The sequence below is a fragment of the Barbatula barbatula genome (genome assembly GCF_947034865.1).
Source record: "Barbatula barbatula genome assembly, chromosome: 20".
NCBI classification, from domain to species: domain Eukaryota; kingdom Metazoa; phylum Chordata; class Actinopteri; order Cypriniformes; family Nemacheilidae; genus Barbatula; species Barbatula barbatula.
The window spans coordinates 16,206,321-16,230,268 of NC_136783.1; the positions used below are offsets into that span (position 1 = coordinate 16,206,321).

A 23,948-nucleotide genomic window follows, 5' to 3' on the forward strand; every position below is an offset into this window, starting at 1 on the left:
CTCCTTTACGTAGAGAACTGATTTGAATTATCATTACTAAGTATTAATTAGACACAATTATTAGCTACAGTCTATACTTTTTTTTTACAATTAAGATATTTGCATCACAGGTTGTTTTTTTGAAAGTATTATTGCAGCGTGTTTTGAGTAAGAAAGATTCTCGACATCTATATACATATACAGTATATATTTCAGCATCAACTTCAACTCCCAATTACGGAACTCGATTGCTAGAAGTTGTTATGTTCAGTTTTGTCCTGTTTCCAAGTGTCACGCAATAACTGTGTTTTATTAGAAAGAGATGTGAACTTTTGTAAGAGTGTCTAGAAGTCAAATGTCAACTGATGTCTGTTCCTTGTTGAACATTTTCAGGTTATTCAACACTTTCTTCATGAGGGATGCAATCTGCCAGTTTGCCTTTTAAGAGTATCCTGCCCAAATTTGAGAATGTGATTCCATTATTAATGGATTAACACCTTGTCCATAAATGCACGGGCATTGCTAAATCTACACTGGCGCAGTCTGTCTCCACAATGCCAGGTCAACCTCGCATCCGTGTGGTGATCTTTCGCTATCCTTCCTAAACAAAACCTATAGTATAAGATCCACATTACAAACTTTGAACACCATTATTTTGTCATCAAATATAACAAAAGCTATTTTTAAAGCTGCAATCTTTTTTGTTAAAATAAATATTTAGCAAGTATAAACAATCAGTGCTCCTCATATGCGCTTATAACAATGACTTTAAATGAGAGATTTGGGTTATATTTTGTGTGAAAATTTGGTTGTCTCTCAATGCATGTAAATATAAGTATGCAAAGAAACCTGCATACAAACATAAAAGAGGCAAAAGTTTTGGATAGCCGTTTTAAGTCATGCAAAAAACGAAAAGCCAACACAAAATGCTCTCGAAAGATCATAAGTTTAATATCTCATATAGACTGAATGAGCAGGGGTTTGGTTGCCTAAAATGTTGATTCAAAAAGACATTGTAAAGCTGGTTTTGAGGGCTTCTTTTTACACTGTCATAAACCTACAGTTTAACATGACCACTCATATGGTTTAAAAGCCACGGCTTGTCTTCTATTAACTTGTAGCCTCTGTCATCCTAAGAGGATGTTCTTCAGTGACTGAGGCTGTTGAATGCAGGAATATAAACATTCAGGTTCATCTCTTCACAAACTGCAAAACTCTCATGTTTGGTTATGGCTGGCTTAGATTTGATTTTATATTCAAGAACTACCATGGCAACAGTTTAAGCAATGACCTAGAAGCTGTAAAAGCATTTGGTTTTCAGAATGTAATCTATTGCCAGTTTACTGATAACAAGCGTTAATATAAGAATGTAAATGTTAACTTAAGGATTTTCTACTTTAGACAGTGTAACTATTCCACAGCTAAGCAATGAACTTGCTGCAGCATTGTATGCCAAGTAAAGCTATTGTTAAGTTTTGAATGGCCAAAGGTTTACAGTCTTTCAGGAACTAAGAAGTTTGTTCTGTCAGGTGAAAAACAGATGTTAGTCCCCGGTTACAGATACATACATTTGATTGTCTTAACGTTTGTAAGACCATTTTTGTGTCTTTGTAGTATGTTGTAGGAAAGAGGTTTTAAGTTTTAAGACTCTTTGTTCCTACGTGTTTTGCATTGAGTCTCTGAAGTTTTGAGTCAGTCATAGTTGTCCAGTCTCTTTCGTTGCTGAACTCCCAACATGGTTTGGAATGTGGATATCCAACCCCGTAATCTATAGTGCTTAGCATGATTGATGTGAACAAAACAGTTTTCTGTCCAAAAACCCATCCAATCAGAAGCATGACTATGGATAGATCATTGGTCGACATCCATTGCTATCTGAACCATTGCCTCTGTCAAGTACATTTGATTGGAATAGAAAACTTTACTCACCAAGACTAAATTTAACAAACTGAAATTCTCCATGTGTTCTATAGGGTACGAGTGTGAAACAGACTAATGTTGTTTGATTTCAAGCATGTCAGACCAACAGAGTTTATATTGTATATTCCACTGTAATTAATAACAATTAAAACAATGTCTACCCAACTATGTCCTAGCATCATTTTATTACAAATACAGTCGCAGAACGAATTAAGAGACCATTTCAAAAAATAATTTTGTTTAGGTAAAATTATCCTTTTTGTTTCATTCTGTGATTTACTAACAATATTTCAACCAAATTTCAAAGACACATATCGTTTCTATTTCCATTTATTTGCAGAAAACGAAAACGGTAGAAACAGGTCATAACAGAAAAGATGCTCTGTACTTTTTCAAACCTCAAATACTGCAAAGTTCAATTTCACAACAGTAATATTTGTACATGTATTCAGGAAAGGTTTATTCTTTACACGTGATAGCCTGGCTTTTATCACAGTTTTCATGTGTCTTGTCATGCTCCTTCAAGAATTTACAGAGACTGGATTGGCATGGTCACAATACATCTAGAAATGTTAATTAAATGAACATTTGAAATGGTTTGAACATGTTTGTTTATCAACATGATGGAATTGTAAAATTGATCTTAGCATAAATGTCAATAAGGATCAATACATTTCAAGGAATCACATTAGTGATTACAATTTAAACTCTTATTAGACAAGGGCTGAGACCAACAATCAAATGACATACTGTATGTAGTAATATACTATGTAGTCTAGTCTGTCTACTGTATGTAATATATCAACAGATTGCTGGGGATATTAAATTGAGTTAATTGCATCCATTGAACCATTAAGTGGGTCACAGAAGGTGACCACCCGGCTTTATAGACCAGGATCATTTGTCTATCCTCTCTTTTTTATCAGACAAGACTTGAACGGGGATGTGAACGATGTCAAACTAGCCGTCAGAAGTAAAAGGAGGAGCTTTGAGATAAAACGTATTAGATAAGGCCATTAGTGCTCTGTGGATTATAGTAATCCAGACCCTTTAATATCAGTGTGGTCCACCACTCGAAAAACAAATCACCATGGAATACAGACTGCCGCACATGTTACTGTTTGCCATCCTGCTTGTGACTGAAGGTATGTGCTTCATTATTATAAGTTCCATTATTTTCACTAGCAAAACTCAACATTGTTGCATTTAAAAAATGTATGAATTTTAATTAAATGAACCCAGTAATGGGATTGAAAGCATGTTCATAAATAAATAAAATGTATAATGTTGTAGAATAATATTTTGGTATATTTGTGTATTTTACAAAATATAGCAAAAATTTGGTATGGTATACCATGTAAAACTGTTTTTACAACAAATGTGTACATTTAGGAACAATCTATTCACTTTGTATAAATATTGAATGCATAATTTATTTTAATGAGACATTACTGTGACATTCTGTTTGTTCTGCATTCTGTCCAGGTTTTTTTGGGCTACAAGCTCAAGAGGTACATTTAAATATTTAATAATTACACTAGGGAAAATAAAAAGAATCATTTTCACCATTTTCACATGTGTGCTCAGGACGGTGATGGCAATGAGACGTGGGCTGGAAAAACTTGCAAGTGTGAATGCGACAAAGACTCATCGGGCAAGCTGCTTTCTAGAGGTTCTGGGTCCAGCTTGGAGCAGGGTATGGTCTGCATGACAGGTAAAATAAGTAATAATTTACATTAAAGCATAGTTATAAGAATCATAATTACAGTTACATTTTTTTTTGTCTAATGACTAAAGTGTCAGATGTTCCAAAGATCTGTATCTAGAAAAATTGGTAAGAATGACAGTAATGAAGTGAATGAGGTTTAACTACTGTACTTGCTGTAGCAGTTGTACTGGTTTGGATGCACTCACTGTATGAAACACATTATTTATTTTACTTTCCCTTTTTAAGGTGTGAACATTTTTATACTTACAAAAATAACCCTACACCTTCCAGACAAAAAAGAGAAAATAATAAATACAGTTTTATCATCTGAACGAGGCACTGCTCTGACATTGAGTCTTTCAGGAGTGAGATGGATTAGTTAGAACTAGCTGGTGCCTTCTAGAAACAGACGGCAGGGCATGTTTGAATGAGCTGGCTCCCGGACAAGCCCTCGCCTGCAGCAGAGCAGAATCTCATTAATCATTTGGTTGCAGTTTCACCTGGGCCATGTGTGCCGTCGCTGCGTCCCATTGGCTTGCCACCACAGGGCAGACATGCTCCATTAACACAAAACCGCTTGTGTTCAGAGACCTCTGAGACAAATGTGTTACAATCGAATGAAAGGGAGGAATGCGGGGAAAAGATAAAGTTAGAGAGAGGGGAGAGCAAGAATGACAGAGCGTGGGTTCATAATCCCATTAGTAGTAGAAGGGGACTGGGATGTTGAGATTAGAAAGACAGGAATAGGTCAGTCAAACTGTTATGAAATGTGCGTGTCAGTGACAAACCATTAATAAGTGTTGACTTTAAAAGAGATTCTCTGAAATGGATTTTACGGATGTGATTTGTACCCTTAAATTCATTATAGAGATGTTATTTTGTGTTGGACTGTTATGTAAAAATGATGTGGGGCTGGAGTTTAGGGTAGAACGTGACCATCTGTCATCCTAAAGTATTAATGGATGTTGATCTTTCAAGAGGGGAAACTAAAGCTCAGCTTTCGGGATTGTAAAGTCGTGAACAGAAAAGCATGGTCTGGACAGCTGCCGGCTTATTGCTATGCCCATTTCCAATTACCACACCAGGGTAAATTAATCATGTGATTAATGTTTCATTAAACCCCATTTCAAACATTGTGCAGGGTTTTGTTAAACAGATTTTCTTCATAGCTGCCGAGAATGAGCTAAACTGGATGAGTTTTGGAGAGGTGCATAGCTTGACCATGATGCATAGATGATATTTCGAAATAAATATTAACCCCACTTATGCCGAGTGATGTTATTTTCAGAGTGCCCTTACCATAAGCCCCTGGGTTTTGAGGAAGGGTCTGTGACTTCAGATCAGATCAGTTGCTCTAAAGAAGACCAGTACACAGGCTGGTTTTCCTCTTGGACTGCAAATAAGGCAAGACTCAACAGTCAAGGATTTGGGTGAGTTGATTTTAGATTAATTTGTGTCATTTTAGGTAAATCTTTTTATAGAAAACTCACTTTCTAACTCTTGTACCAGCTGTGCATGGCTGTCTAAGTTTCAGGATACCAACCAGTGGCTTCAAATTGACCTAAAGGAAGTGAAAGTGATTTCTGGTATCCTGACCCAAGGGCGTTGTGACTCTGATGAGTGGATGACTAAGTACACCGTGCAGTATCGCACCAATGAGAAACTCAACTGGGTTTACTACAAGGACCAGACTGGAAACAACAGGGTATGTAGACAACAAGTCAGTTTTGTTGAAATAATGATAATGAATGTATATTGCTACATGTATATACAGTCTATAGAAAACGAACAGCCTCAGTCATTTTCATTGCCTCTGTAATTTAAGATACCACTTGTTATCCAAGATAAAAGCCAGCCAGGTGCTTTACAGTTCTTGGATTTATTTTTTAGTTACTTCTTTCTCTTTCTCAGTTGTTCTATGGGAACTCTGACCGTTCATCCACAGTCCAGAACCTTCTGCGTCCACCTATCGCAGCACGTTACATTCGTATCATTCCGCTGGGCTGGCACGTCCGCATCGCCATTCGCCTGGAGCTGCTACTTTGCATGAATAAATGCACCTGATCTGGCGCCTGCCAGCACTGCTACCCAACTATTTCCTGCACTGACCCCTTTTCCTGTACTACATCATGCCAAAGTCAAATCACTGCATTTATTCTTTTTATGATCTGTTCATTTGTATGGAAGATAATGGGTTGTTTCGAATATGATACTTACATTCATTTTGTGTTAAACATATATATTCCTTCCTCTGAGATATCAAATCTCTTTTCATATCTTTTCGTTTTGTTTAAAAACAACAAAAATGGTTGCTGTTTTTAGGGGGACACCCATTGCAAGCTAAGGCCAGAGGAGTCTCTGGTAAAAAAAATAAAAGGGCATCTTGCAAATTTGGAAAAAGGTCCAAAGATCTCACGGATTGTAAGGATTGCGGTACCATTGTGTTTTCTGATGTAGCTCGTGATGGTGATGTAGAGCGCTGTATCCTAACTGTAACCGCATCATTGTTTACACGTGTTTGTGGCTCACTTGAGAAACTGTTTACTTGAATAAAGGAAGACTCCCTGTACTTGTTCACATTTTTCTTAATTTGCCAGACATTTTTATCCAAATAAAAGTACATACAATGAAGAAAGGAATTCCCTGTATACGTCTCCCCATATATGTTCCCACTGTATAGCCAACTTATTCACTAAACTAAACACTGGGATGAATAGATTTATTTAATAAGTCGAGTTGTTATATCTGAACCTGAAAACAATCTGAATTGTTAACACGACTTACTTGAAGCCATTAGCTAAATAAAATGAAATAAACATTTCGTTGCAACCAACGCATGCGCAATAATTGAGCTCAAATTGACTGCGCAGCCAGTGCGCATGCTCAATCGGGTTTTACGTCTGTTTAGTCGTTAAGGAATTGATTAGATACGCATTAAAATAGTCCTCTGTTTTGCCAATAAGCATTCATAACCGACACCTCTGACCATCATGAAAGCGTCTGGCCTTAAAACTAAGCGGTGCACAACCCCACCAAGAAGCACAATATCAAGGATAAGAGGCCACGCTGCGTACATGTACACCGCCCGGCAACAGGTGTGTTGTTAGGGCACGTGACTTTAGAAATGCTTACTAAATTGACGCTTTCTCAAAAGATTTATGTAAATTGTTTTTCATGCACAGACAAATCCGACGGAAATGAGACGCTTTCATGAGTCCGTGGGGGTGAGTAGATATATACTCCAGAGAGTGGGCTCGGAGGCATCGCGTCTTTCCTGTCTCAGCCGCCACCGAGCCGTCACGCGGAGGGAGGTTCTGCAGGCCTGGGATCAGATGAGGCACCGGAGGACTTTAGCCCCAATGGCTGGCGCTTGAAATTATATTCTTTTAAATCAATGTTTTTTATTGTTTTAATGGATACATATTTAACTGTCAAAATAAAAAATTTTGTTCTTAGTCCGTTTATTGTCGGTTCTCGTTGCTTTACCTTAAAAATGGGTTCATTTAATCAAGTTTTATTAATTTTTTGACGATGTTTATTCATTTGTTATGCTACAAAACTGGCTATGGTAAATTTGTGGTTACTATTGTTGTAGACTACTGCAAACCACGGTTGTCTAAGACCATGGGTTACTTGTGCCTTACATACAAACCCAACACTAACATGTTTGTTTTCTACAAGGGATTTGATTTAAGACCGATTTAATTTAAGCTCTCAAAATCCTGAATATGGTTCACTCCCACCTCCCCAGCTGATGGCTCCTGTTGCCCTGACGCCCCATCCACGCTACGAGCGACGCGTCTAAACTAAACCTCTTAAATTTCGATTACACAAACCTGCAAGACGGTCACTCGGTGGTCCTCGGTCGGGCAGTGACGAAACATGTCTGTGAACCTAGAAAAATGACAATAGTCGTAGTTTTGATGGCAGTTTAGGTGGGGCGTGAATATCCATCAGTGGAAGCTGCAGCGCTCAGCTCGCGAGACTGATTCCTTGTTTAGACACGAGCTCATCTGACACCTGTGTGCTGCATCGCATCGCATCATCGTCCACGTTTGTCTGTTTTTCTTTTCATCCATCGTGTCATCATATTATGTTCTAATTTCCAGAAGCGTCTGCACGAGAAGTCGATGTTAGTGAAGAGCAACGCAAAGGTAACTTTGATGCATGTCGTTTATGTATGTGTTCGTTTTAGCATATTTGCATATGCATATTATTGCTTAGTGAAACAAAGCTACATGTTGTATGTTTAATTTGAGTTGGGGGGTTAACAATACTGAAGATACACGTGATAATGGAATATTCACCTGCTTTAAAAACAAGCATTTTACATAAACCGTAAAATTTAACTGTTTGAGCCTAACCTGTTCTATGATTTATACTATTAATTTACTCACAACGTTGTTAAGATGATATTCTGCAGTCTACCTCCCTCTCTCACTCATGTGCTTCCTTCCTAGAAATGATCATTGTTAAAAGGGCCCTTTGAATAGCCCTTTAGCAGGCAGATTAAAGTCCACCATGATGTGCAGTAAGTATCTTCGGTTGCTTTATTGTAGCCTATAACAGAGACACCTGACACTGCTTTCATTCCCCAAAACGTTCTTCTTTTCTCCTCCAATTTTCACTTCATTATGAATATCAAACAGTCATGGGTATATTGATAAATAACAATCGTTCTGTGTTTTTGCAAAGGTTGTTCTGGATGCTAAATGAAGAAAAATATCAGAATAGTTTATCAGATTCATGAACACATTCAAGGAGCATCAACATGGGATGTGGCACATCCATTGCCGTTGAGAACCAAACACGACCCTCGGAGACGGGTAAATACAAATGATTTATTTCTAAGTGTCACACATAAAAGAAAGTGTACCCCAAAATAAAAAAAACTAGTGTTCTTTAAATACACTGGTGGGGATCTTATCTGGAATATGTTAGGGATGTTTTTAGCAGTCCAAGCCGTTTATTGTCCTACAATTAAAGTGAAAGGGGACTGGAGTGTTTTCATTTTTGGGTAAACCGTTCCTTTAAATGTCCTTTCTTCTTTAGTACAACACTGGTTTCAACAACTTTGCTATCTTTTTTAAAATATATGTAAGTGCTGTATACAGGTAATGATCTTTCTACGCTTGCATTGCTCTGAGTAAAATCTGTTTTAGTACTTGTGATTTTACCCCTCTTTACAACACTTTCTCTTTTTGACATTCTTTGCCCCTAAAGCTTTACGCCAATTTTTCAATTGAATTCAATTACCTCTTACACAGATCGTTCTGTCAAGCAACACAGCCCGGCTCTGAGTAAGGCATTTCTTCAGCATCTGTCATCATTGTCCGTGACTCAATTGTGTTCATAGTAAAGTACTATTGTAGGCATCAAAGCATCATTTTCCCAATCAACATTTGTGTTTTTGTATACAGGTGCTATAACTTATTTGGTATAAAAAAAATATTCATTACCTGACAGACGTTAGTTAATAAGTGTTCTTAAATCTCTGTTTCTTTAACAGCCATTAAAAAGCCAAATCCCCAATGATGTGTTTAGCCAAGCAGAGGACTTTGAGGCGCTTTCCGCCTGTCAGTCATCTTGCACATTCACAAGGCAGCACATACACAGAATGGAAAGCCGGGATCTGAGCGTACTCAGTGTAGGATATCTATAGTGACTTATATTTTGCTTAATAAGCAGTCGCTTGTGTGAGAGAAACTTTTGGCTGTCGTGGCTTCTGACGATTTCGATGACATGGAGGTGAAGCGCTTCTTCATCTCTGAACACAACGGGTTGTGGAAAGAATGTGCCATATGTTCCAGAGTGGTTTACATTGGTTTTAGCACCTATAAGGTCTTTATCTGCCTCGATCACCTGCCAGCAATGTTGACATATTAGCAGATCTAAATTCATTTAGCACAACACCAATTTTTTTGTGTATTTGTTTATAAAACAAGTTGTCGTGACATTCTCAACCCAGCCCACAATTGCTCGGTGTGTTAGTATTCTCCAGCGAGCTGCAGTCTCTGACGTCGATTCTCTGTTCTTTCTCCTCAGCTGCTCTTTGTACTTCTTTAATTAGCACCTGTGATATTGACCCCCTGAGGCGAGGTTTATTTTTAGCTTTGTCTTTGCACTCAAGTGTTCTGGAAGATGTTATTGTCCCAGTGCCAAGAGTCACTAAAGCACGATGTGCATTTAAACACGATGTTAAGATGGCAACTTGGTTTTATATGGCGAACAGGAATCAAGTGTTTGAGCAGTGCATCTTTGCTACTGTATTTTTTATATTTTATACCTTTAAATAAATGTGTATTCAGTACATCGAGTCACTCTGAAAGAAGGGAGCAATTGTATACAAATACAAATTTGTGATTATTACTTCACTTTAGATCCATTTAATTGCATGCATTGCATCATTTCTCCTTAGTTGAACCTTTCTAAGATGCCCTCCAGTTAGTTTTGTCTCAGAACTGTGGTTGCTCGGCTTTGTTTACACCGGCCACTCTTTGTGTGTTAACATGTTTAGCCATAAAAGCTGCCATACTGATCCAACGCTGGTACAGACGGTATGTTGCTCGTCTGGAGATGAGAAGACGCTGCACATGGAACATCTTCCAGTCCATTGAGTATGCAGGTGAACAGGACCAGCTACAGGTATTAAAAAATACAGCACTTTCAAAAATGAATGTGTGTATATATATCGGCCTATAGACCACTTCAGAAGATGTAAACAACGCTGGTCCAGAAGAACTTCCCGTTTCAGTTTTTAACACGACAAGTGTTTGAACAAAATCTGCTAATTTCTGCTGGTATGCAAAATGCGTTTATTAAAAAAAACTCTTTTGAATTTCTATAGCTGTCCAGTTTCTTCAGTTTCATGTTGGACAACTTCACACAGATGAATGGAAACGGACCAGGTAACATGTAATGTTATATTCTTGAACCTTTCAGTGAAATTTATTTATAGTTCTCTGCATAACATGAATGGATAACACTGAAACATGATAGTGCGGAATTTAAATCTTTTTATTTATTTATAGCTGTATAATTTCATTGTCATCTGAAATTGGCTGGCCCATATCGCACCTTTAGAAGGCCCCAAGCAAATTAGTTTTTCAATCATACGGTGTCCCCTGGACTCCTATCCTTTCAGTGATTCTAAAACACTTATATGGACACCCAGTTGCTTAGCAACCTTGGGAGATCCCCTTTTGAGTGTTGATAATGCAGAGAGAGAGAGATGCAGCAACCAGCCTACCCAGGCAGCCACTAGAACTGCAGAATTACAGAACACAATTAGAGCCGTCTTTAGTCAAACGGAGCAGCAAAAACCCAAATTAGATCAGAGAAAAAGCAAACAAAATCTCTTATGAGGCAACACTCTTAGCGCATGCATACTGCAGAATTTTATGCGCTGGTTCTGAAGACCAGACCTAGTACTGAAAATTTCACCGCACGTCTCGACTGTTTTTTTAATGACTTTATATATAAATCATGGAGACTCTTTGCGTTTGATTGGGCCTCAAGTGCCGATTAATCTTGTCTGAGGCTTGGATTGGAGGGTTGTCAGGTTTAAGCCCATTGTTCTTTAGCTCAAGAATCTTTGCCCGTTGGCTGTCAAAATGATCAAATATATTATTGTAGCATCTAAGATGAAGTTTAGATTCAATGTGTGTCATAGGTACTGCGGACTAATCAGGCAAGGTTAATATGTTTTCTTTTATAACATATTATTGTGATATTAATGTATACACCCGTATACAGAAAAGGCAAGTGCACACTCTTATCATATAAAAAACCTTTTTTCGGTAGTCTTTGATAGGTATTAGAGCTGTTTATATTGACACAAAAGGAGATCAGTGTTGCCTGTTCATCAGTCTTGAGAAGCAGCGATAAAAGCAAAAGCAGTTGCATTTGTTCTCTCTGTTCAATACAAACATCTGTTTCTAAAATTTCAGTCCGTCTGCATAAATGTCTAGCAAACACTGCAAATTTACATTTTCAAGAATGGCACATAGAACAGACGGCCGTCTGTGCAGGCGCTATGCAAATTTAAGCATGGAACATTGTGCTATGGCCTTGTGTGCTGGGTATTTTGATGGGCGATGCCAAGGCCCCTCATAATAGAGCTCAGGTTGTGAATTAATCAATTATTTATCCGAAAACTGAATGTCTAACTGGCTGTCTCTTGTTTTCATGTTCCCCAGTTCTCATATCCCTTTTGCTGTTCGAGTGTTTGGTGCACATTTAAAAAAAAGACATTTCTGTGTGTCATGCACCTTGTTACCAGCTGTGCTTGTTTGTATTTAAGCCTGATATTTTCAAGGTCTTGAGTTGAAATGATTCTGTGATCAAAGTGTTAAACCGTCTGCATTACAGAGATCTTTGTATGTTTGATGCATTTACTGCTTTTTAAGTTGCTCCAAACCATTTCATACCGTTTCAAGTTCTGTCATGTGGGGTGAAGTTGCTTCACATTAACACCGTGGGGTTTCATGTCGCACTTGTTTTCAGCCGCTCTTATTCGACCCACAGTCACAAGCCTCTTTTCCCCCCCAGACTTGATCTCTCACCTTTTGGACTCTGTGGTCGACCCTTTAACCGAGGAGGTCAGGCAACTGAAGTACGAGCAGATCGTTGTGGCGGAGTCGTACAGCGGCCCTCGTATCTTCTTCCCGCTGAGCGTGACCGATACCAATGCCCTGCTTAGTGCCTTCAAAGAGGGGCAGGTACAACAGTATAAAACATTCACTAATAGACTGCAAAATATAAGCCGAAGCAAATTTGAGACCAAAGTTCTCACAATGTTCTTTTTTTCAGACTCTCCATGGAAAATATGTGCTGCAGTTGCTATATGAAACAAAGAAGTTCTTAAAACAGATGCCGAATGTCATATACCTGTCGACGTCCTATGCAAAAGAAATTACTATCTGTGGTGAGATGTTTTTTAGTTAAAATGCTTAATATTTAATATGAACAGTCTATGTAGGGAAGAACAGGATTGTTGTATAATTTCAATATTATTTTCTAATGGGAATGTTTCATGACGTGGGAATCTTACACGGTAGGAGATCTTCTAAAGAAACCACCTCTGATGGATTTCAGCAGTTTACACAGAGTAATTAAGATTCTCAATGTTTTCAAGATATTGCATGAGAAATAGAGATGGCAGCATGAATGTTTGAGTGCTTATTTATATTGCACTTCATAAAGCTCTTCAGTTTACCTCAATGGGCTTCTCACAGACAACCTGCATCATTTCCGTCTCAACAGCGCTCCAGATTTAATTAGCACAGAAAAACATGCGTAAATAACTAGATTCCCGTATTGGAAAACTGTGAAAGAGATCTCTACATCTTTATATTCTCAATGGTTTTTTGTGTGCTCGTTTTCATCACTGATTGATTTTATTCCCTGCAATGATGCAAACGTGCAAACTTCTCTCTCACGCAGGCGATCTTCATGGTAGACTGGATGACTTACTGCTTATATTTTACAAGGTACAAGGTAGATTTATTGTTATTATGTGAAATAATTACATAGTATCATATTCTCTGGCACACATTTCCACTAAAGAAATTAGTTCTTTAAAGCTCTTGGATGTCAATGGTGACTAATCACATTCACAATGTATATTGCTTTATTACCCAGAATGGTCTGCCGTCTGCTGAGAATCCCTACATATTCAATGGGGACTTTGTGGATCGAGGAAAGAAATCTATAGAGGTTATTATCATCCTGTTTGCCTTCCTGCTGCTCTACCCAGACCACATGCATCTGAACAGAGGAAACCACGAGGACCACATCATGAACCTCAGGTAGTACGCTAGATCTCAAAGATGAAGAAATATGAAAGCTGAAAGGAGGATTTAAACTGCACAACACCAGTAAACTGCATTTTAAAACAAATGTTGTTTATTGCAGATATGGATTTACAAGAGAAGTCATGCAGAAGTACAAGGTATAGTAAGGATGTCTTAAAATAACTATTTGAAACTCAATTGTATTGAGAAGTAAAATGTTTATTCTGACATGGAACTCTGCTCATATAAAAACATAGTTACTTTGAAAAAGAGTTACACAAATTATAATAACAAAAATAATGTCAATGCATTTTTGTCTTAAAGCCCCTGTGATGGGCATGTCTTTTGTCTTTCTCTGAGATTTGATTGGATGTTTAAAAACTATCATGCTTAATTTAAGATGGATTGTCATTACAGGACTACAGGACCAAACTAAATTTTTTAGATTTTAACTGAAGATTATGATGGCACACAAATTTTAAAAAGAGAATGACCCACATTGATAAACTATTTACAATAAACGCTGCAATATTTCATGGATTTTTCAGATATTTCAGAGAATCGGAAGCAAAAATGCTAATAAAATTATATTAATGACTAAAGCGTTACAGTGATAATACCATTAACGAATGTTAGTATAAATAATTATGTAAAATGGTATTTGTAAACATACTTGTAAATTGGACTGGCTGTGAATTGTACTTCTGGATGTTTGACATGACTGCCCCCTGGTGGATGTGTATTGAAATGCGTATTAACTCATGATGCTCTCTTGATAGACGCATGGCAGAGAAATCCTACAGCTTCTACAAGATGTGTTCAGCTTACTTCCTCTGGCAACGGTCATCGATAACAAAGTCCTCATAGTTCACGGTGGCATATCAGATACGACTGATCTGGACTTTCTGAGCACAGTTGAAAGACATAAAGTAAGTAACCATTGGCCCCTTAAGTTTTATATAGTATATCAGTAAATTGCATATTAATAAAAATGTGTATTTTGCTGTGTCAATTAATGCCTTAATATAAAAGGATTACTGTGTGATTGACTGTTGTCAGTAATACCTCTGCAGATACATGCAAGCGTGTTTTTCTACCAGCAGTCCTGAAAACACATTTACATATATTTTTGCAGGTAAAGTCTGCTCTCAGGCTGCCCAAACGCAGCATGGATCATCTCAACATTCGCTCCTGCAGTCGCAGCAGCACCAGACAGAGCAGCAGGTCCAGGATGGGCAGCCCCTCATCCACTGGCCGAAGCAGTCACACCTCCTGCAGGACGAAGAAGCATTTCACCAAACAGGGGAGCTGCTCCTCATCTTCATCTTCCTCTTCTTCGTCTTCATCGTCAATAAATATTCCTCGCAGACCTCCACCATCTCCCAGTCTTCTGAGTCCATTAGACGTGCTTCAGGTGCCTTTCCTGGACTCATTCGTGTCTCTCGAACCACCAGAGCCACCCAGAGAGGAGCTGGAATGGAAACAAGTGAGTTTGAAATCAAAGTGAAGTAAAAATGTTTATTCTTAAACCATAATTTTATTGTGCATGATTCTAAAGATAAATTGTCTGCCTTGATATTCTTCTATTTATCAATAATCCAATGGATAAATATATCCAATTACTGATAAGACACTTTATAGATTCTATACGTTCTATGTATACTTTCTATAGACACCTTAACTGTTAGTAAACATTGTGAAGCGCTTTTGTGGACGGAGCTTAGATGGAGGCAGAAAGATTCCCTGACCGCATTACTTATGCTAGGTAGCACGTTTTGTGAGCTTAATTTTTTGACACGCATACCCAAATCATAATCCACACCAACAAATACATTTGTTTTTTTATCTTAAATGTTAAGAAACGCGACCAAATTTTATTTATTTTATTCTGTTGATTGTGGCACTAAACAACACAACAATATGTATTTTAAACTCCTTATGTGGCCAAATTTGTGCTGGTTTGTATTGGCCCCCTCCAGTTTTCCCTGTTTCCTCCAGCTAGTAAGCATGACGTCGGTGACAAAGGCGTCTATACATTCAGAGCGACATAGATATGCTTTATATCTACCATATGCTGTTTTATATTGGCACTGCATTGTCTTTATAGATTGTGGACATCCTCTGGAGTGACCCTAAAAATCAAAATGGCTGTTTTCCAAATTCTTTCCGTGGCGGAGGCTGTTACTTCGGACCAGACGTGACTCAGACGCTTCTGCAGAAACACGGCCTCTGTCTGCTCATCAGATCACATGAGTGTAAACAAGAGGGCTATGAGCTCTGCCACGATGGACAGGTTTACAGGGTTTTTTTTATTTGAGACATTGTGGACAAAACTAAAAGATAATAATCCTTATATGCGAAGTTTATATGGTCTTATTTGCTATATGACACTTGAGTCTAAAACAAAAGGCTCAAACCAAATATTGTTAAATAAACAGTAACAAATTCTCTACAGTTTGAAACTTACGACTCTAAATTCAATCCCAGTTATTTATATTGGCTGTGTTTTAGAGCATATTTTTATATATAATGTAATGTTTCATTGTTCATATAATAACCCATATAATTTGTATAAATATGTCAAATTATATATTTATATAAATTTATAAATAAATAGTAAATAATAATACTTTTTTTAAACTTATTCTGTGTTTGTGTTAATAAAAAAAAAAAAAAACAATGATTGCTTTCTTTTTGTATAAGGTTATCACTATTTTCTCTGCATCTAACTACTACGAAGAAGGCAGTAACCGCGGGGCGTACATCAAACTGGGCCCTGAACTGGTCCCTCGTTTCTTCCAGTATCAGGTCAGCCGCAGTACCAGAAAACTCACCCTACATCAGAGGTACTACCACTGCTTAACAAACCACTGCTTCCTATGTTAAGGTTTCATGTATATGTAGGAATATGTTATCTGTATGTATTGTGTTTTAGGGTTTGTGTTGCCGAGGGCTCAGCACTTCGAGCTTTGAAAGAGAAGCTCTATGCTCACCACTCAGAGCTGATGGCTGCTTTTCAACAGTATGACATAGACAACACAGGTGGGGTTTATTCTTTGCACACGCATAGCTTTTTTATGTTAAATTTGAGTGTGATGTACTTTTCTTTGTCCGTGCAGGCCGCGTCTCTGTTAGTGAATGGGCCTTGGTGGTTGAGTCTATTCTGCGGATGGATCTGCCGTGGAGAACCCTACGCCCTCGTCTGGCCCGTCTTGGGTCGGATGGTGATGTGGAGTATGAATCCTGCTTTGAGGACATCAGCCCTGGAGAACCCATCCCTCCGGTTACTATCTTTTTTTCACAATATGCTTTTAAATTGACTTTTTATTTGGGGCTTTTAACTTAAAGATGAAAAATGACTCGTAATGTAAGGATGGTCTTTTGTGATACTTTATTCTAAAGCAAAAGACTCAAAACAACCCATATTGTATAAAATAAATAGGTTTTAAACGGTAACAAATTCTCCATTGTTGGAAATCATACCGTTCTAATATTCAATATCGGTTATTTATATTTTTTATATATATAATTACATTTTAATGTCAGATTTCATTTAAAATATATATTTTAAGATATTTATATAAATGACACATTTATACAAAATTTAAGTCATTATAAATGATCATTATTATATATATTTTTATAATACTTATTCTTTGTGTTTAGGTGACTCCAAATTTGGCTGAAACTCTTTATAGGTACAGAACTGACCTGGAGATTATATTCAACATCATCGATAAGGACCATTCGGGTAAATATCAGTGTGTTCCCAGGGTCAGAAAACCCTTTTTCTAAATCTTCATGCGATCTAAACCCATTTCCACCTGCACATGTAGGTCAGATCTCCATCGAGGAGTTCCGCCACACCTGGAAGCTCTTCAGTTCTCATTTGGGAGTGGCTGTGAATGATCATACGATAGATGACATGGCTAGAAGCATCGACTTCAACAAAGACGGCAGTATTGATTTTAATGAGTTCCTGGAGGCTTTCAGGGTTGTGCATAAACTGGATGTCAAAGAGCAACAGCAGGGTTAATTCTGGACGAGCAGCCCCCAAGACACATTTACAAATCATCATCTTTATTTTTTACACAGTTACACATAGCATGATTTTCCAGGATTAACATTTTTCGTAAAGGTAATAAGTAGCTTAACTCATTACTGTTTTATATTGTACTGTGTGGCTTAACCTGGCTTGTTTTCATCTTTTGCATTATTTATTGATTTATACATTGAATACACAAATTTCTAAAAATGTTGACTGTTGCTTTCATCTGTTGCTCACCTTAACAATCCTAACCTTGTTTCTGTCTCCTCCCCGTTCCCTCTCTCTCCTTCTCGCTTCTCTCATCCCTGAATTCCTTCTGCTCCAGACTCTCTCTAGTATCAGTGTGCCTGATCTTTATCATACTCTGGGTTTCAACCGCTTCTTTTATACAGTTATACTTGCTCGATAATGCGGAGAGGTTTGCTGAAGTTTGTGTTTTTGATCCGGCTCTGGACATTAACTCCAGGTAACATATCACAATTTATGTTCATGTGATTGATAATAATGTTGGCTCGTGGTTAATGACAAAATATGTCTTTTAGACTACTTCAGATTTTTTCATGTTTTGTGATCTGGTTTCTGCTCAGGATTTGCCGATAAAGGCTGCAGTGGATTTGGCCACTTGGAAAATGGACGAACGTTTTTTCGGTATGGGGGACTGTATGTTACCTTCACCTGCAATCCTGGGTTCCGGATACATGGTTATCGTACTAGCAGCTGTGTGTCTGGACAGTGGGCCAGAAACCCACCGCTGTGTGTGGGTCAGTGAATAAATGTGTTTAGTAGATGTTTGTGAGTTCACACAAATGATGTCTTGAGAGCTTCTGAAGCATTTAAAGCTCATGGTTATTAGAAATAAACTACTATGCTTAACTAAACTAAATGCAATGCAAACTATTTAAATGCATGCTACTTATGGTTGTGTGTAATAATCTTTAATGTAATATTCTTCCGTATTTCAGCGTTGGGATGTCCAAGCCCTGGTTATCTTCTGCATGGCAGTACTGCGGTGTATCAAGATGGATCTCTGTCCTTTTTTCGCTGATTCTGGATTCAGTTTGTTTGGTTCTGCATTGCTCTACTGCAAAGGAAAAATATGGAATGGCACTAAACCGGTCTGCAAGGGTATGAAGTGCATATTTGAAGAATGAAATATATCATCATCATTATCATAAAAATGTCACATCGCCTCTTCTGACTTACAAATCATAAATTCACTGTCATGCGTGCTCCATTTGCCACTTTTTTTTCAGCGGCTGATATCATGAGCGTTCATCTGACACAGGAGGCATTTCGCTTGAACGTCAACTTCCAAAGCCATTTAAACACACTCGCAGTCACAGCTCCCAAAGAAGCTTTTCATACATCAGAATTGCTTGGGTTCCCTCACATCAAACCTGACTTTCAAGGACACAAACAGGAAAATATTAAGAAGACACTGGAGATAAAGCCTTTGACGAAACTGTTGTCTGACAAAACGCAACATAAGGGAGCGGCGGCTGAAGTTCTTAAGGAAGCAATCAACAATTTGGAGAATGTTAAGGATCCATCTCGGAACACAGATCTTCAGAAACCTCTGCTAGTGGACTCTTCCAATGTCACCACCACAATCTCATCCTCTCATCTTGGTGCTTCTTTTAAAGTGTCTAGTTTTACTACTCCACTGACAGATACTCAACAAGTCAAAGGGACTTCTGCCAAGATCATGGATCTGACATCATACAATGGAAACGAGAAAGATCTTCAGTTCACTTCTGGTACAGACAAACCATCTCAAAGTACTCAAGTCACTACAGCTTCAATGTATGTTCCATTTAATTCTCACCAGACATCAAACGTCAACCCACCGGACCCAAATGTCACCCATCCTACTGATGAATTCCAATCAGTGACTTTTTTATCAAAGGCTTCATATGAAGAAACCACTGTAAATTCTCCAGCTTCTCCAACGACAAGTTTTCTAGAGTCTACTATTCGCAGTACTGTTTCATCTAACTGCAGTGATATCTGTGTGACATCTGCACCATCAAGGACCACTGAACAAACATCACCCTACACAAAGGTGTTGACCGTAGAAACCCAGCTTACGTCTGCCGTAGCCCAGAGAAAAGATACAAATTACACATGGTTTTTCTAGGCCTGTTCTCCTGAGCCAGTTTTTAAGAAACACTACTTTATCGACAAGCATTCATTCTCGACAAGAAAATGAAAGAAGCAATGGGAGTGAGCCCACACATACACTTGATTCTCCAACATGGAAAGATCTTGGTATTACAAGATTTCCAAATAGGAAACATCGGCCAGTGTGCCCGTACCCTCCTCTGCCCTCCCATGGAACGTTTTACTTCCGGTCAATGAAGAATCCAGGCCCACATCAATATAAGCATTACATCCAGTATGTCTGTTACCCTGGATACACATTGACCAGTGGTGACGTCTACAGCTACTGTCAGCATAATGGACAATGGAGCGGAAAAACGCCTCTCTGCTTAGGTAAAATATGTTCTTTTATTATAATAATTATGATAAACCATCCGAAGTCAGGATTGAGTAGGGATCTTTTTAAGACAAAAGGTTTTGGAGTTTTAAAGATAATAACTGAAAACAGAAAAAAAGTATGAGAATAAAAAAAATTGTCAACGGAAAATTCAATTAAAGATGTAACTTTATTATTGCAAACACGAGGACACCATAAATCATTGTTCACAAGTTTGTTTAGGTACTACTATACTATTGGTTTCATCAAAATTGTTAAAAGCTGGTTAAAAATGTTTTACGGTACTATTTGTTTTCTGTCTCGCTCACAAACCAATCTACCGAACTACTAGTCCATCTCCATGTCAATGTTCTGTATCTAGTATCAGAAGTTTTTCTTGTCTGCAACGTAAATTCATGAGGTTGGAAAGGGATTCAGTCCCTGTAGACCAAAGAAAATATGGGATTTCACTCTTAGCAGAAAAAGTGCCGTTCTCTAAACATGTACTTCAGACTTTTTGTCTCTTGCATCAGTTCAGCTTAAGACGATCTTCATCAATTAGAATTAAGAAATGTCTTCCTATAAAGATCTCTTGTGTAATTCTTTTGGAGGATCTATTGACAAAAGTGCTTCAAACGGGAGGGGTAGAGTGAGCAGTCGGTTGCAATTCGTAACCTCACCACTAGATGATGCCAAAATCTCTACATTGCTCCTTTAAACTTCGTCATATTACCGTAGAAATCATTCAGCGTTTTCATTCAACTTTTTTAGACAGTACCATGCTGATAATTAGTTTCAATGCCTAAATATTTCAATACGATGGGTAAACAAGACATATGTATCGTCTTTGTCTTTTGTGCTATAGGGGGCCTGAATAACTTTGCTTTATTGCAACAAAGCAACTTGACATCTTTATTGTTTTATTTCTCAAAGCGTTAACTCCTTGTTCCCTAAACAATGGAGGTTGTTCTCAGATCTGCCAGGACATTGGTCAGAATCGAGCTCAATGCCTCTGTAAACCAGGATTTCTGCTCTTGGAAGACCAGCGCACCTGTAGAGGTGAGAACTGAACCATTTAATCCATAATATCAACATTAACACCTTTACAGAATAGGAAATCAGACTTTAAAAAACAATTCCTCAGACATCAAGACTCCCCTGATTATAGGTTTTCTGCTTTTGAAATAATGTCTTCTCTTTTTTCTTATGACTTGGTCCTGACACTGGGTTAACAGTTGAAATGTTCTTAACCCTTTGTGTGTCAGATTTATGACTTTGTGTGTCAGATTTATGATTCTGTTAGCAGACCAGCTGTGTTCTGTAGATTCAACCCCTCAATGCAGCAAAACTCAACCTAATACTCAAGTATAACACCAGGGCTTTGAATTCTTGACCTGTAACAAGATAATAGTTGTGCTGTTGGGGGTAAAAGAACAAGCATGTGTTTGAGATACATACTGTTGTATTATCCCGCATAAAATATAGAAACTAACATGCAAATGCGCAGTTAGTATAAGGAGAAACACACAATATAGACAAGTCATGCTCAAATGAAATCGTATTTAACAAAATAAATATGCTTTTGCTTGTTGAAACCATTATGTAAAAGTTGTCATAAATGGAATGTTAAAGGGGACAAGGCATGTCCGTGTTTTGAATGATGAGCATTTTTTTAGGCTTGTTTTTGCGAAATCTGTATTGTGTAAGGAAAACCTCTCAAAAACGCTTGAATATATTTGTCAATAAAAACGAATAGGCCTTTTATGGAATATTTTAATAGATATAAATCTAAGTAATATGATTGAAATATTATGTATTTTAAGAGATTTTCAGAAAACAAACAATCTGTTTAGGCAGTTGTGACCTATAGTTTATAGTGATTTTAATATCTCCTGTTTGGAAATGTCCATTTCCTAACTTCATCCTGCTCTCAGTTTTGCCTGTGTTGTCTTAAAAGTGGTGGAGCAGATATGACAGTAATGTGTCACAGCTGACCACATATTAAACCAGACTACAGAGACAGAAGCGCACTGTTTTTTTAAGCTTTCCATTTACTTATGAACTAGCTCTGCTAGATGTATTTGTGGCCATTCCCAAGTGCAAACTTCATCATGTGTGTGCATGTTTTTAACCAACACTTGAATGTGTCTGATAACTATCATCTATATGGTGATGTTTGCATCCATGTGTGTTAGTGCATGAGCTTGTTTTCATGCGAGTGTGGGTCCGTGATGTTTTTAGATTTGGACGAGTGTGTGGAGCAGTTACATCTGTGCCAGCAGGCCTGTGAAAACACCTTGGGCTCCTACAGGTGCAGCTGTCATCCGGGGTTCCAGCTCTCACCAGACAGGACATCCTGTTTTAGTGAGTGAATCATTGGTGTCTTGTGTTATGTGAGGTACATTGTGATTAAACATTCTCCAATTTTTTTATTCAATAGAGCAAAGAAAATAAACTAAACTATTGTTCTAAGTTAAGAAATAAATGTCGAGGGCTATTTTCCAAAAGTTTTTGTTTTGTCTGCATTTAGACGTTAATGAATGTGAGGAGATACAGTTGAACAGGTGTGAATGGAAGTGTGTAAATCTGCCGGGAACACACAGGTGTATCTGTCCTCGAGGATATAGACTGCACCCTAATGGCTACCAGTGTGAAGGTCAGCACATGATTCACACAAAACCCTGCATGCACAAACAAGTTGAGCTGTGCATTCACAACGCACAGAATTTTTCAGAACATGATTTTAGAAAATGAGTTTGATTCTCAGGGAATGGGTGGAATGCATACGACATTGAATGCATGGCCACTGACAAGTCAACTGTCAGATGCATGAATGTCTTGCATGCAAAGTAATTTATGTTTACCGTACATGCAGGAGAGCTGTGTGTTGATGCGTGTTGCTGTTAAGAGCTTCTTTCTTCTGATCTCAGATATGAATGAGTGTAAATGGAAGAATGGCGGCTGTTCGTACCTCTGCATCAACCACAGAGGCAGCTACAAATGCGCCTGTCCAGAAACACATCGAATATCTCCATTTAACCCGAAACTGTGTCTGGCTGTACATGCACAGCACAGCTCCAATAAAGAGGAAAGATAACAATGTATTTATCTGGTTTTGTATATTTAAACACAATATTAACCATACACTTTATGAAAAGTGATACTGAATTGTCTATTTCTGCATCCACAAATGTATGAATAAGCACTGATGTTTAAGAAAACCTTTGTCTTTCCTAAACATGTCAATTATGTACTGAATTTATTGTGATTATAAAGTTTAATGTCTGAACTATGTTAGTACTTTGTAACATTGTTTAACATTTATTTTCTCAGACTGTCCCTCAAATCTATGATAATTGTTTTAAATTGTCCAGTTTTATTGGTTGAGTTTCAAGTGAGTAATGCAGTCTTAAAGAAATTGCATCACCAAATATTGTAGGTGAAGTAAACAGTTTAAGCACATAATATGCAAATCACATAAAGTATTTACTGTATACTGTAATGCACCTGTATTTAGTAAAACTACAAAATAATATAAAATTCATAATCTGTGATTTAACACCGTGTCGTGTAGAATCACAGATTAGATAAAAAGTTAAATCTGGGATTAGTTGAAACATTTTTATTCGATGTAAGTTAAAACAGACTATGACTTTGTTCTGATACAAAGATGTACTGCGATGTTTCCCTCTCAGTTTAAAAGTGTTTGGGTTTCTCTTATTCTCGTTTCCTTCAAAACAGTTCAAGGCAGGTACTTGCACAATCTCACTGTCAGCTGCGTTATTGCTATAAACTGCTGCATCATGATGAGTTGTGTCAGTTCATCATTTTCTGTTTATCCTAACTTTTTTGTAACTACTAGCCTTAACAACACTGCACAAATGGGATGTGCAAGTCATGCAAAGACACCTCTCTTTTACCTTAAGATAACTTTTTGCCATTTATTTAAAGCCCAAGAACCCAATACCTTGATGTCAATGTACAGTGCAGAAAATGGATGACTATGTACATATATGCCGGACA

General features: G+C 37.7%; 2 protein-coding genes across 2 annotated transcripts; both read left to right on the forward strand.

Annotated features, from left to right (window-relative positions):
• The first annotated feature begins 2,823 nt into the window (after positions 1 to 2,823).
• Positions 2,824 to 6,244, forward strand: rs1a (retinoschisin 1a). The gene is made up of 6 exons (XM_079482566.1): positions 2,824 to 3,044; positions 3,385 to 3,410; positions 3,487 to 3,613; positions 4,896 to 5,037; positions 5,117 to 5,312; positions 5,519 to 6,244. The coding sequence occupies exons 1-6, from the start codon at positions 2,990 to 2,992 to the stop codon at positions 5,669 to 5,671; spliced, it is 699 nt and encodes a 232-aa protein (XP_079338692.1). The 5' UTR covers positions 2,824 to 2,989; the 3' UTR covers positions 5,672 to 6,244.
• A 2,134-nt stretch (positions 6,245 to 8,378) lies between these two features.
• Positions 8,379 to 23,734, forward strand: ppef1 (protein phosphatase, EF-hand calcium binding domain 1; the record flags this gene model as incomplete). The annotated part of the gene is made up of 23 exons (XM_079483968.1): positions 8,379 to 8,433; positions 10,125 to 10,252; positions 10,455 to 10,515; positions 12,158 to 12,327; positions 12,419 to 12,533; positions 13,052 to 13,098; positions 13,250 to 13,416; positions 13,523 to 13,559; positions 14,181 to 14,330; positions 14,537 to 14,887; positions 15,509 to 15,694; positions 16,105 to 16,247; positions 16,337 to 16,443; positions 16,521 to 16,684; positions 17,068 to 17,152; positions 17,238 to 17,915; positions 18,037 to 18,210; positions 18,412 to 18,574; positions 18,703 to 19,942; positions 20,859 to 20,984; positions 22,167 to 22,289; positions 22,456 to 22,581; positions 22,856 to 23,734. The coding sequence occupies 16 exons, from the start codon at positions 8,379 to 8,381 to the stop codon at positions 17,435 to 17,437; spliced, it is 2,166 nt and encodes a 721-aa protein (XP_079340094.1). The 3' UTR covers positions 17,438 to 17,915; positions 18,037 to 18,210; positions 18,412 to 18,574; positions 18,703 to 19,942; positions 20,859 to 20,984; positions 22,167 to 22,289; positions 22,456 to 22,581; positions 22,856 to 23,734.
• Positions 23,735 to 23,948: the final 214 nt, after the last annotated feature.

Bases quoted from the DNA above. Each gene is read 5' to 3' on its own strand.
- rs1a (XM_079482566.1), top strand. From the start codon at position 2,990: ATGGAATACAGACTGCCGCACATGTTACTGTTTGCCATCCTGCTTGTG. The intron at 3,614-4,895 runs GTAAAATAAGTA...TGTTATTTTCAG, and splicing joins GGGTATGGTCTGCATGACAG to AGTGCCCTTACCATAAGCCC. The intron at 5,038-5,116 runs GTGAGTTGATTT...CTCTTGTACCAG, and splicing joins CTCAACAGTCAAGGATTTGG to CTGTGCATGGCTGTCTAAGT.